This window comes from Pantherophis guttatus, chromosome 2 (assembly GCF_059756535.1).
Source record: "Pantherophis guttatus breed Tessera chromosome 2, ASM5975653v1, whole genome shotgun sequence".
NCBI classification, from domain to species: domain Eukaryota; kingdom Metazoa; phylum Chordata; class Lepidosauria; order Squamata; family Colubridae; genus Pantherophis; species Pantherophis guttatus.
The window spans coordinates 275,978,427-275,991,832 of NC_142064.1; the positions used below are offsets into that span (position 1 = coordinate 275,978,427).

The 13,406-nt window shown below is 43.1% G+C and overlaps 2 protein-coding genes across 6 annotated transcripts in view; both read left to right on the forward strand.

Moving 5' to 3' along the window:
- Positions 1-509: 509 nt before the first annotated feature.
- Positions 510-9,727, forward strand: LOC117668273 (uncharacterized). 5 transcript variants are annotated; one of them, XM_087884508.1, is made up of 5 exons: positions 510-775; positions 2,794-2,899; positions 3,060-3,130; positions 4,952-5,078; positions 7,060-9,727. In XM_087884508.1, the coding sequence occupies exons 2-5, from the start codon at positions 2,803-2,805 to the stop codon at positions 8,502-8,504; spliced, it is 1,740 nt and encodes a 579-aa protein (XP_087740634.1). In that variant the 5' UTR covers positions 510-775; positions 2,794-2,802; the 3' UTR covers positions 8,505-9,727. The 5 variants fall into 5 exon arrangements, with proteins under 5 accessions (XP_087740634.1, XP_087740633.1, XP_087740632.1 ...); XM_087884507.1 differs by having other exon boundaries at positions 518-1,048; positions 2,788-2,899; XM_087884506.1 differs by having other exon boundaries at positions 519-775; positions 2,788-2,899.
- A 2,409-nt stretch (positions 9,728-12,136) lies between these two features.
- LOC117668275 (uncharacterized) overlaps positions 12,137-13,406 on the forward strand; it is a 38,746-nt gene continuing 37,476 nt past the window's right edge. The window contains exon 1 of the mRNA XM_087884513.1: positions 12,137-12,534. The gene's annotated coding sequence lies outside the window, so the exon portion shown is untranslated. The remainder of the gene's footprint in view (positions 12,535-13,406) is intronic.

The window sequence follows — 13,406 nt, forward strand, 5'->3', positions numbered from 1 at the left end:
AGTGTCTTGGCGACGTTTCGACGAAGTCTCATTCGTCATCTTCAGGCTGGTGTTCTCGGCTTTGTGCTTCCAGGGGCAAAGCCGAGAACACCAGCCTGAAGATGACGAATGAGACTTCGTAGAAACGTCGCCAAGACACTTCCAATTTTACGTGGGAGAAGACCCGAATAACCAAAGACCTACATACAAACACCCGCGAAAACCTGAGAAAACATATATATATATATATATATATATATATATACACACGCACGCACGCGCACGCACGCGCGCACACACACACACACACGTGTTATGTATGTGTTTGGGTATATGTACACTTTCTCTCCATAGCAGGCAGCAGAATTTCATTTTTAATGTGGGCCAGTGGGGGGAAAAAAAATAATATCAATAACAAGTTATCATATCTTCTGATACCACAGTAGCCCCCACGCCATTCCCTGGACCCTTTTCCTCTGGGTCGGAGGGAGCACAGGAGAGCTTCCCTCAGCAGTTTCCCCCCCTGTAACAAAGGGGCGGGGAGGGGTGGTCGCCGGGGACCTTTCGAAGGAGGGGGAGGGTCGAGAAGGCTGTCGGAGCTTCGTCTCTCTAGGAAGAAGCGCTCTCGCTCTCTTCGCCTCGGGTCCCGGGAGGGGGGCGGAGACGTTCCCGGTGAGCAGCGGATCCCCGGGAATCGGTTACAGCGACCGGATCGAAGGGCGATCCCGCTTTTCCCGGGAAGGGAGCGGCTGGGCGTCCGGAGGCTGGCCGGGCAGGAGAGGAGAGGAGAGAGGAGGTAGACGCGGCGGGGGCAGCCCCATTGCCTGGCGGAGGAGGAGGAGAGCAAGCGCCGCTGAGCCCGAGGGGAAGGAGGAGGAGGAGGAGGAGGAGAAGGAAGCCCGGGCCGGAGCCAGACGTGCGGGAGAGCCACCCCGAGGATCCGCCGGGCTCAGAGGCCGAGCTCTTCCGCCGCTTTGGGCTGCCGGGCGTCGGCGGAACCCCGGGCGGTCTGCAGCGGCTTCGCCCCAGCTGGCCGAAGCCCCGAGAAAAGGAGGAGCCCGAGTTCCCGGTGTGTGTGTGTGTGTGTGTGTGTGTGTGTGTGTGTGGTGTGTGTGTGTGTGTGTGTGTGTGTGTGTAGAGGATTCCGGCAGGCTGGCTGCTGCGGGAGGGCCGGGTGGAGAGACTCAGGAGACTGCAGGCGAGCGGATCTCCTCCCGTGGGGATCTCCTCGTGGCGTCCTTTCCTTTTAACTAGCCGTCCACCTCATAACGCAGGTGGCAGGTAGCAATAGAAGAGGCTTTGGCTTCCCTCCACTTTCAGTCCCAGAGTCCCGTTTCCCCGTTTATTCCACAGCAAGAAGGGAAACCCCCAAGGGGAATTCCCATCTCCAACTCTGGTTATAATAACAGTCCAGCTTTGGAGACCCAAATGCAAGTTGTAACCATAGAAGAGATTTTGGTTACCCTCCATTTTATATAGTTTTTTTCTATATATATATTTTAATATGGTTTCCCCCCCTCCCCATGCCATCACTCTGCTTAACAACTAATTCCCGCAACGCTGTCAAATAATTTACCAAGACTGTATTACTATTATTCTTCTCTTCCTTACTAGTATCTATCTCTATCACCATGTCGCCTGTATCTTTCAATTTATATTGTTTTTGTTTCCTTAGTACCATTTGATAGTTTATTAGTAACCTTGACTATCACTAAGTGTTCTATCTTTTTATTCGTGATGAATGTATTTTATTCTCCTTTTGAATACTGAGAGTATATGCACCTAAGACAAATTCCTTGTGTGTCCAGTCACATTTGGCCAATAAAGAATTCTATTCTATTTTTTTTTTTTAATTTGATTTATATGCCGCCCTTTCTCCGGAGACTCAGGGCGGCTTACAATGCGTTAAGCAATAGCCTTCATACTTTTGTATATTTATACAAAGTCAGCTTAATGCCCCCACAAACTGGGTCCTCAATTTACCTACCTTAGAAAGGATGGAAGGCTGAGTCAACCTTGAGTCTGGTGAGATTTGAACTTGCAGTAATTGCAGGCAGCTGGTCTTAATAACAGTGCTTTAGTCTGCTGCGCTACCAGGGATCCTACTATCCTATTCCTATTCCTATTCCTTTCTATTCTATTCTATTCTATCCTACTCTACTCTACTAGTCTAGTCTAGTCTAGTCTAGTGTAGTGTAGTCTAGACTAGTGTAGTCTAGACTAGTCTATTCCTATTCCTTTCTATTCTATTCTACTCTACTCTACTCGTCTATTCTAGTCTATTCCTATTCCTATTCCTTTTTTTCCTATTCTATTCCTATTCCTATTCCTATTCCTATTCCTATTCCTATTCCTATCCTTATTCTTATTCCTATCCTTATTCTTATTCCTATCCTTATTCTTATTCTTATTCTATTTTCAGTCCCACAGTTCTCTTTCCCCACCTAGATTATTCCAAAGGAGGAAAAGGGAATCCCAAGGGAATCTCTCTTGATTTTATGATTTTATGGTTGGTTTTAAATTTTGATATGGATTTTAAATTGATAAATTTTAAACTATGGGCCAAATTTAATTATTTTAAATCTATTTTTAATCGTATTTATGTATAAATGTTTTTATTTTGGCTGTTCACCGCCCTGAGTCCGAAAGGAGAAGGGCGGTATAGAAATTCGAATAATAAATAATAATAAATAAATAAATCACCAGCTATGGATATAACACAGTCCAGCTTTGGAGACACAAAAGAATCCCCTTATTCCGATGATCATTTTCATTCTTGTTCTTCCTTGATCCTGGCTATGTTTCAAGTTGCAGGGGCAGCCGATGAGGATGGCCACGGTATCTCCTGAAGGCGGAGAAGATCTCTCCGGTTTCTCTATGGAGCAAGTGTTGGAGGATCCCACTCGGGTCTTGTTGCCTGGTAAGTGAAAAATTGTTTCTGCAGGCCGTGAAACCTGAAGTCATTTCATTCTTGCGTTTCTTCTACCCATCATTCCGGCTTTGATTTACGCTGCTTCCCCATCACTGACTCACTCAGCTTCCAAATATTCTTCATCCGTCTCCTTTTATCTTGATTACAGCGAACTCAAAGTTGTGGATGGAAATCGCTGAAACATCTCCTCCTCTGTCTGGTGGAGCCACAACATTTCAGGTAAGGAGCCTTATTAGAGCAGGAATTTCTATAGGGGGTTCATTTGTATTGTGAGACTCTACACAGAGCTTATTAAGGAGGTCAGGTGTTGAAATTTAGCTTGATTCTGCTTTCAAGATGATGGTTTAAGCACAAGCTACAGAAGAGGTAGCCTTCCAAGGTAGACCAAATTTTAAACCAAAGGTATAGAAGGTAATATCGCTTTCTTTGTAGGGTTACATTAACAGAATCTTGCAAGTCTGAGTGGACCTGCCCCCTCTCTCCCTTTTTCTTGGAATCAGTTGAGCTTTTAAGTTTTTTATACTTGTAATTGGTTATATTAATTTAGTAATTGATTACATTAATTAAAAGGTTAATTAATTAAAAGGGACGGGGTGGCTCAGTGGCTAAGACGCTGAGCTTGTCGATCAAAAGGTCGGCAGTTCAGTGGTTCAAATCCCTAGTGCCACTTAAAGGGGGGAGCTCCCATTACTTGTCCCAGCTTCTGCCAACCTAGCAGTTCGAAAGCACGTAAAAAATGCAAGTAGAAAAATAGGGACCACCTTTGGTGGGAAGGTAACAGCGTTCCATGCGCCTTTGGCGTTTAGTCACGCTGGCCACATGACCACGGAGACGTCTTTGGACAGTGCTGGCTCTTTGTTTGAAACGGAGATGAGCACCGCCCCCTAGAGTCGGGAACGACTAGCACATATGTGCGAGGGGAACCTTTACCTTTTTTACCTTTACATTAATTTATTTAAGATAAATCCTTTTCTATCCGAAGTATGTGGAAAACCCCAGGAATCAGCTAGCAAGAAATAAAGACAGTTTGGTCTAGTGGTTAAGGCATCAGCTAGAAAGTAGGAGACTATGAGTTCTTGTCCTGCTTTAGCCACGAATAGCAGCTGGATGACTTTGGACCAGTGACTCTCTCTCTAAGCCCAATTTACCTCACAGGGCTGTTGTTGTGGGGATAAATACGAGGAGGAAGGTGTGTTGAATATGTTCGCCACCTTGAGTTATTTATAAAAATAATAAAGGCAAGATATAAATAAATAAAAACCAGGAATTAGTTTTAACATTACATTTTATTGAAGCATTAGTAAGACAAGTCAGAACAAATGAAAAAAATCAGAGCAGTTAAATTATGGCATATGTCCACGGAGATCCCGTTAAAAGTTATATATGTGCAATATGCAGTTAAATGGTAGCTTCTGCAAAGAAGAATAAAAAACCAGAAAGTTTTCATCTTTCTGGAGATGTAACAAAGTGTGTCCCACTTCTTCAAAGTCTTCAAGATGACTTTAAAGGGTAAAGGTTTCCCTCGCACATATGTGGTAGTCGTTCCCGACTCTAGGGGGCAGTGTTTCAAAGCCGAAGAGCCAGCGCCGTCCAAAGACATCTCTTTAGTCATGTGGCTGGCATGACTAAACGCCAAAGGTGCACGGAACGCTGTTACCTTCCCACCAAAGGGGTTCCTATTTTTCTACTTGCATTTTTTACATGCTTTCGAACTGCTAGGTTGGCAGAAGCTGGGACAAGTAACGGGAGCTCACCTCGTTACGCGGCACTAGGGATTGGAACTGCTGAACTGCCGACCTTTCGATCGACAAGCTCAGCATCTTAGCCACTGAACCACTGCATCCCTATTAAGATGACTGTAGTTGGAAGAAATTCTAACCAGGCAAGTGGATTGTCGGAGAGACAGCTATAAAACTCTTGTAGTACATTATGTCAGAAAAGAAGCGTGTTCTGTCTTATCGAACTCACTTTTAGGATATTGGAAATGTGGGAGAGAACGTTCTGGGATTTCTTTTGAGGAACATTTCCTTTGATTTTCAGGGCTCAGTAACATTTGAGGAGGTGGCTGTGTATTTCACGGAGGAGGAGTGGGCGCTGCTGGATCCCAGCCAGAGAGCCTTGCACGAGGAAGTCATGCTGGAGAATTCTAGGAATGTGGCTGCTCTGGGTAAGGACCTGTTTTGCTCTGGATTCGGGTATTTGTGGAAAGTCTTTGGTTGCCATAAGTGCTCAGAAAGACATTCTGGGGCTTCTTGTTTGAAGACTAAAAGTAAATGGAGTGGTGAATCTTGATGGTTTCCAGGCTCCCACGATCCTTGCGCAAATTCTCAGCACTCCATTCCACCCTTCCCTCCTCCCAGTTCATTGGCAAGTTAAATAGCAATAAAGGTGGTTCAATCTTGACACCAATACTGATTGTTGGCACATGAGCTGGGTTGAACTATGGCTGGTAAACAATTTTATTCCGAGTCTAACCTTTAGAAGAACTTCTTCTAAGCCACCTCTTCCCAGTTCTTATCTTTACCAGGAAAACTTGATTTCAGTTTGTGTTTCTACCAGGAGATTCTCAGAGATTTCTTTATGTTTGGAGGTGATATTCACATTAGTAGAGATAGTCTAGTGCAGTGATGGCGAACCTTTTAGAGCCTGAGTGCCCAAACTGCAACCCCAAAACCACTTATTCATCGCAAAGTGCCAACACGGCAATTTAACCTGAATAATGAGGTTTTCCTACCTAAAATAATGAGAAACAACGCAGAGTTCAGCTAATTGTTCTAAGAAAAATGCAATAAATGCACTTTTATGCCCCCCTTTTTTCCTGCTTTTGAAATATTACTTTTAGCAACAATATCATTTCTCTCTTTCCTTCCCTCTCTCTTTCCCTCTTTCTCTCTCTCTTTCCCTCTCTTTCCCTTCCTATCTTTCTCTCTCTCTTCCCCCTCTCTCTTCCCTCTCTCTTTTCCTCCCTCCCTCTTTCCCTCCCTTTCTCTCTCTCTTCCCCCTTTTTCTCTCTTCCCTCTCTTTTCTTCCCTCTCTTTCCCTCCCTCTTTCTCACTCTCTTCCCCCTCTCTCTTTCTTTCCCTCTCTCTGTTTCCTTCCCCCTCTCTTTCCCTTCCCCTCTCTCTCTTCCCCTCCCTTTCTCTTTCTCTCTCTCTTTCCTTCCCTCTCCCCCCCTGCGGGAGAAACGTGATGGAGCTGAGCTGGGGCGATGGCACACGTGCCCAGAGAGAGGACTCTGAGTGCCACCTCTGGCAGGTGTGGCATAGGTTCGCCACCACTGGTCTAGTGATTATAAAGATGTCCATTACTCTACTTTCAAATGCCCTCATGAATTTAGGCCAAGTATATCAGTGTATAATGTAAGTGTGAAGTTTCCGAAATATGCTTTCAAGTTGCCAGTAAGACATTTTTGAAGGCTCCATTATAGCCGTAACTCAAGGACTCTGTACAATGTAGGGTATTTCCAAAACTTGTGTTTGCTGTTAAGCATCAGTTGAAAGGCCCGCGATTCCTTCTTACATTTTGTTCTTCACACCCCATGGTCCTGATTATTCAGCCTTCAGATAATGAAAGAATAGTTTTTTTCCAAGGAAAAAAAACCAGAAATACCCCAGGAAAATAAGTGTAGAATTGTCCAAAGGGATATAATGACTGAGGTTAAATTAAAGCTTTAGGCAGACAAAGAGGAACCCAGCAAAATCTTGGAAATTGATAATGGATCTAACATCTTTCTGTGTTAAAAAAAAATTAAATATAATTAATAATTGACCAAAATAATTAATGTGCTAAAGTGACTGGCAAAGGGTAGAGACAGGTGTGGGTCATAACACCTGCAAAAGCTGTAACTTTGGGAGTTAAATATTCATCAAACACCACTGTTAAGTTTCAGTGGTGGCTAAATGAATAATTGCAACTTTTTTTTTAATTTTTTTTAAATTTGATTTATATGCCGCCCTTCTCCGGAGACTCAGGGCGGCTTACAATGCGTTAAGCAATAGCCTTCATACTTTTGTATATTTACTTGGGGGAATACCTGTATGTAAGAAAAACATACAAAGAACACAATCCAGGTAATGTGCAAAAATAACAGGTGAACCATTTTTCTGCGATGAAAATAACGAACTTTTTTTTTTCTTTTTTCAAATAAGCTTATGGGCAGGCGCATGAGAATAACAAGGAGCCAAGCCTAGCACTCTTTCAAGGGATCCAGTCTGAAAACGGGATGGTTGGAAATCGGGGAGCAGCTCCAAAGAGTGCGAAAAGCTGTCTAAGAAACGGAAGGAAGAAATCTTCTAGTCACAAGGAAGTCCTCCCAACCCAGCAACTTCAGCAACGGGAAGAAGTTGGAAAACATTTCGGATATGGCAAAACAGACAAAGCAAAATCTGCTTTTGGTAAATATCATACGAACCAAATTGAAGAGAAACATTGTGAACTTCAAGAGTATCGGCAAAATATCAACCTTAGCTCCTCTCTTTTACATCACCCACCATACATCCCAGAGACAACATATGCACTTATAAATTGTGGGGGGAAATTCACTTTGAACAGTCATTTTAGGCCCCATAAAGAGGAGAATCCTTATGAGTGCGAAAAGGGTGCAGGCCAGAAACAGTTGCTTATTTTACCCCCAGAAAATCCCCCAATGGAAAAACGATATAAATGTCCAGAGTGTGGAAAGACTTTCACTCACAAATGTAAGCTTACTGTCCATGAACGGACCCACACAGGGGAGAAACCGTATACGTGTCTGGTATGTGGAAGACAATTCAGTCAGACTGGTCACCTTACCAGACATCAACGAACCCACACGGGGGAAAAACCATATTCGTGCCTGCAGTGTGGAAGGAAGTACAGTGGAAGTTCCAGCCTTGTCAAGCATGTAAGGAGCCACACGGGGGAGAAACCATATAAATGTACAGAGTGCGACAAGAGCTTCAATCAGAGCAGTCACTATATTCGCCATAAAATGATCCACACAGGTGAAAAACCCTATAAGTGCCTGGAATGCGGGAAGAGCTTCGGGCGTAACTTTAGCCTTATGCAACATAAAAGGACTCACACCGGGGAGAAACCGTACCAATGCCTGGTATGTGGAAAGAGTTTCAGTGGATCCTCGGATCTCATGTATCATAAGAGGATTCATACAGGGGAGCGACCGTATAAATGCCTGGAGTGCGGAAAGCGATTCAGTAGGAGAAGTCGCCTTACAGCTCACAAAAGAAAGCACACAGGACAGAAACCGTACATATGCCTGGTGTGTGGAAGGAGATTCAGTCAGAGCGGGCACCTTACAAGTCATAAAAGAACCCACACCGGGGAGAAACCATACGCGTGTTTGAAATGCGGAAGGAAGTTCAGTCGAAGATCAAGCCTTGTGATACATGTGAGAATCCACACGGGGGAGAGCCCATATAAATGTACAGAGTGCGGGAAGGGCTTCCGTCAGAGAACTACCTATATTTACCATCGAAGGATCCATACGGGAGAAAAACCCTTCAAATGCCTGGAGTGTGGGAAGAACTTCAGGCGAAACTGTCACCTTAAGAAACATAAAAGGATGCACACTGGGAAGAAATTGTATCAGTGCTAGGACTGTGAAAAGAACCTCAGCTTTCACTCAGATGTGGCTTATCATAGAAGTACAGGTAGTCCTCAATTTATAGCGGTTCATTTAGTGACCGTTCAGAGATACAACGGATACTACAAAAAAGAGACCCATATGTGAAATACTGAAGTGATGATGACTGGAGTGAAATTCAGTTCGAAATGCCATCTCGTCGAACCTGAATAAATCCACATGGAAGAACCGTAAAAATGCCTGAAGTGTGCAAATGGGTTAAAACAGGGCACTGCCTTTGTTTCCCATAGGAGGTCCTATGAGCGTAAATGAACTTTTGGTACCAGTATTTCCCCCCCCTTCCCCCCCCACAAGAAAATACATACATATCGGAGTTTGGTTGATCGTCAGGAATGCTAAACCTGCAGACTGAACAGCTGATCCATGCAGGAGAGAGAATATATCAAGAAATGAAGCAAAGCCACTATTTAAGAGGACGTGTCTTAAAGTTCCACTTAGGAGAGAAACTGTATAAAAGAGTGGAAAATGGAAAGAGTTGGTGTTTTTTATTTCATAAATCTTCACCAACAAATTATTAGCACCTCTCCACATTGTTAGGCCAATCTTGAATATTTTTCTTGATGTAATCTGGGACTGTCCTATGAGAGGCTGATAGCAATAGCACTTAGACTTATATACTGCTTCACAGTGCTTTTACAGTCCTCTCTAAGCGGTTTACAAAGTCAGCCTCTTGCCCCCAACAATCTGGGTCCTCATTTTACCTGCCTCGGAAGGACAAAGGCTGAGTCAACCTTGAGCCCAGTAAGATTTGAACTGCCGAACTGCAACTAGCAGTCATCTTAAGTAGGATGAGGATTATATGGTAGGTCAGGGTTCAAGTCCCATGAAAACAGAATGAGGCCGATGGAAATGTTTAGCCTTGTAAAAAAAAAAAAAAAAAGGCAAGAAGTATTTAATATCTGTGTCGAAGCATTTGATGCGATGCCCCATAGATGAAAGGTTTGTCCTGCAGTGCAGAATAAATATAGTAGAATCAGGTTTAATGTTACAAAAATATTATGATAGTGATGAAACTCTCAAAACACTCAATAACTACCTCTGCTGACCCCCCTCCCTTAATAAATACAGGAAAACATTTTTTCCTCTCTATAAATCCCCGTTTTATGCAACTTTGTACAAATTTACTATGGTGCTTGTTCTTTAATTTCACAATAAAATATTTGAGCTTTTCTAAAGACTGTGGGTAGTACTTGCTTAGCAACTCTTTGAATTTATTTTTTTTATATAATTTTTATTAATATATTCTATACACCAATACACAAATAAAATATACAATCCTGCCACCATGGTATAATGCGATTATTGTCCATAAGTATAAAGTCATTCCTTTATACATACATATTTGCCATCATATATATACATCATCATATATCTATTCTATCCCACCTTTTCTGCACCCAATCGTACCATAATTTCCAACTGTTATAAAATTCTGAATCTTTTTTACCATTAATCAATCTAGTTAATCTATCTGATTCCGCACACTCATTAATTTTATATATTATTTTCAAATAATAGTAAGTATTGATTTTTCCATTCCTGCGCATACGCTAATCTTGCTGCAGTAATAATGTGACAAGTTGCTCATCTTTGCAGGTGGTTCCATATTCATATGATTTATGTGGGGTTTTTTTTGCTGGGAACTGGACTTTTCAAAGTTTCTGGCAAAAAATGTTCATAATTAATTTTTTAAATGACTGCGGCATGTGCTTTACAACTGCTGCAAAAAAGAACATAAAATCAGGTTGCTCAGGTGGGTACCTCAATTTGTGACTGTTACGACTTTAACGCTTACGCTTAAACTTCCAGTCTCCATCATGGTCATAAATTGAGGACTATCTATACTTTCTTGGGCTGCTGAAATTGTAAATAAACTTCCCTCTCTTTTTATTTCGCAATTTCTAGATAAGAGGCCAGTTGCTTCAAATTAGTGTCGATTACTCCTCAAAATATGTAAAGGTGGAACATGGAATGTGAAAAAAGTGAACCTTAGGAACTTGCACACACGAAGTGAAAAGGGAACACGGAGAATTTAGGAAACTGAATTGGGTCAGAAAAGGCAAATTCAAATCCTGGATTAGGTGAAATGCCATTCGTAGAATGAGCACCATCCAAAACAATACCATGGCCGTGTTATTCAGAAAGGATCCTGCTGACTGTTGTTCGTAACTCATCAAATAATGGGTTTGTATGCTATTTCCCATCCGGTGAAAGCCATGCCTGTCACAGGCTTATGCACCAGAGATAAATTCCTTGTCCGTCCACTCACACTTGGCCAAAAGATTAACTGGAGTTGGAAGATGATCTAGTCCAACCCCCTCCCCAAGCAGGAGACCCTACACCATTCCTGACAGATGGCAGTCCAGTCTCTCCTTGAAAGCTTCCAGGGATGAAGCTCCCACAACTTCCGAAGACAACTTCTGTTCCGTTGGTTGATTGCTCTCACTGTCAAAAAATTTTCTCCTTATTTCCAGGTTGAATCTCTCCTTGTTCAGTTTCCATCCATTGTTTCTTGTCCTGCCTTCAGGTGCTTTGGAATATTCCCTCCACTCGATTTTGGACTTTTTTCTTTTCTGGCAGCCAGCAATTTCCAGTTGCCAGGTGAGAGACTTATATAGATCTATTTCCAGCTCCTTTGCTTTCATCAGTAAGCCACACCCACATCTTATGTATCCTCCCTGTAAAGGTATAGTATCTATTTTCTTACTTCTTCGTAGGATTTATGTGTGTTTTTCCTCTAGCCAGGTTTTTCCTACGTAACCAAGGTTTTTCTGCAGCCCCAGCTCAGTAGAACTAGAAAAAACCTTGGTTACGTAGGAAAAACCTGACTAGAGGAAAAACACACATAAATCCTACGAAGAAGTAAGAAAATATCTATATATCATCTATATCTATATCTATCTATCTATCTATAAAAATTCTGTTCTTTTTTTTTTATTGAAAAAGTTTTCAAATACAAATTTTTCCCCCATTTTTCTCCCCCCCTCCTCCCTAACCCCCCCTCACCTCCCATCCCCCCCTGTGACTTCTTCACAACAAAAACCTAATTCCTAACAGATTATATAATATTTTACCATCCCCTTACTCCCTCCTCTAAATACTGACCCTTACATGCTAATATTATTAATATTATTACTTCCCCCTTTTACCATACATTTCAAAATAACATTATATAATAACTTCTAATTTAGCATAATAATATTATTATAACTCCCAATCTAGCAACGCTCTGCCTTTTTTTCTCCTCCCCCATACTTATATATATATATAACATTTCAAAGCAGCCTTCCCCATAAATCTTAATTTAACATTTATTCAACTCTATCCATTTCCTCCACTCCCCTAAATATATCACTTAAACATCCCTTTTCTTAAACTAAACAATCAGTAAACTAGCCTATTTCCACCCACTTTCCTACAAAATTGCCATGCACAACAATTCTTAATATCTTTAATCTACTGCCCCCCCCTGCTAAAAAAATATATATTCTGTTCTTGTTCTTCTTCCTGTTCCTTTCTCATTCTACTCCATTCCATATTTTCTGTTCTGTTCCCTTCCCTTCTATTCTATTCAACTCCACTCCAATCTATTAAGAATACCAAAGTGGGGGTTGGAGTTGCTCCCTACGCGGATTTGGAATCCCTTTAGGCTTCTCCCTCTTAAAAGTTGGTTGGGATCTTCTCCAATCCTTGCAAAGATCTACAAAAGGCGGAGCCCAATCCGCCCGGGCGGGCTTTGCAAAACTTGAGACCCGAGGGGTGAAGCACGTGCAAGGGGGGGACTCGCTCCCTTTTAAAGGCAGAAAGAAGCGCGCCCTCGCCTTCCCAGAGGCCGAAGTTGCCCCGAAGAAGTCGGAGCGGAGAGCGGGGGACCGATTTGCAGATCCAGACCGCGAGGAAGCGCGATCCCGCTTACCCGGGAAGCCAAGGGAATCCGGAGCGGAGTCGGCCTGGCAGGAGAGGAGCGGATTATTCGCTGCGGGTAAGCCTGGTGGCCTTGCGGAGGAGATCGGGAGCAGCGCTGGGCCCTGGGAGGAGAGCTGCTCCCGGGCGGCGGCCCTGGCCGGAAACATCCCGCTCAGTCCCAGGGTCCTTTTTCCCCGCCCAGATTATTCCACGGGAGGGAGAGGGAATCGCAAGGGAATTTGCATCTCCAACTATGGATCTAACAGATTCCACCTTTGGAAACACAAATGTAAGTTGTAACCATAGAAGAGACTTTGGTTTCCCTCCATATTCAGTCCCAGAGTTTTCTTTCCCCGCCCAGGTTATTCCACAGGTGGGAGTGGGAATCCCAAGGGAATTTGCATCTCCAACTATGGAGGATACACAGCCCACCTTTGAAGACCCAAATGCAGGTTGTAAACATAGAAGAGACTTTGGTTTCCCTCCATATTCAGTCCCAGGGTCCTCTTTCCCCGCCCAGATTATTCCACAGGTGGGAGAGGGAATCACAAGGGAATTTGCATCTCCCAACTATGGAGGGTACACAGCCCACCTTTGGAGACCCAAATGCAGGTTGTAACTATAGAAGAGACTGGTTTCCCTTCACTTTCAGTCCCAGAGTTTGTTTGTTTTTGTTTTTTTAAAATTTGATTTATATGCCACAGGGTGGCTTACAAGGCGTTAAGCAATAGCCTTCATACTTTTGTATATTTATACAAAGTCAGTTTATTGCCCCCCACAAACTGGGTCCTCATTTAACCTACCTTAGAAAGGGTGGAAGGCTGAGTCAACCTTGAGCCTGGTGAGATTCGAACTTGCAGTAATTGCAGGCAGCTGGTGTTAATCACAGTGCTTTTAGTCTGCTGAGCCACCAGGTCCCTCTGGTGCAGGGAAGTTCTCTTTCCCTGC

Excerpts from the sequence above, each read along its gene's own strand:
- LOC117668273 (XM_087884508.1), top strand. The coding sequence starts at position 2,803 with ATGAGGATGGCCACGGTATCTCCTGAAGGCGGAGAAGATCTCTCCGGT. Across the intron at positions 2,900-3,059 it reads CACTCGGGTCTTGTTGCCTG|CGAACTCAAAGTTGTGGATG; the intron begins GTAAGTGAAAAA and ends TCTTGATTACAG. Across the intron at positions 5,079-7,059 it reads TAGGAATGTGGCTGCTCTGG|CTTATGGGCAGGCGCATGAG; the intron begins GTAAGGACCTGT and ends TTTTCAAATAAG.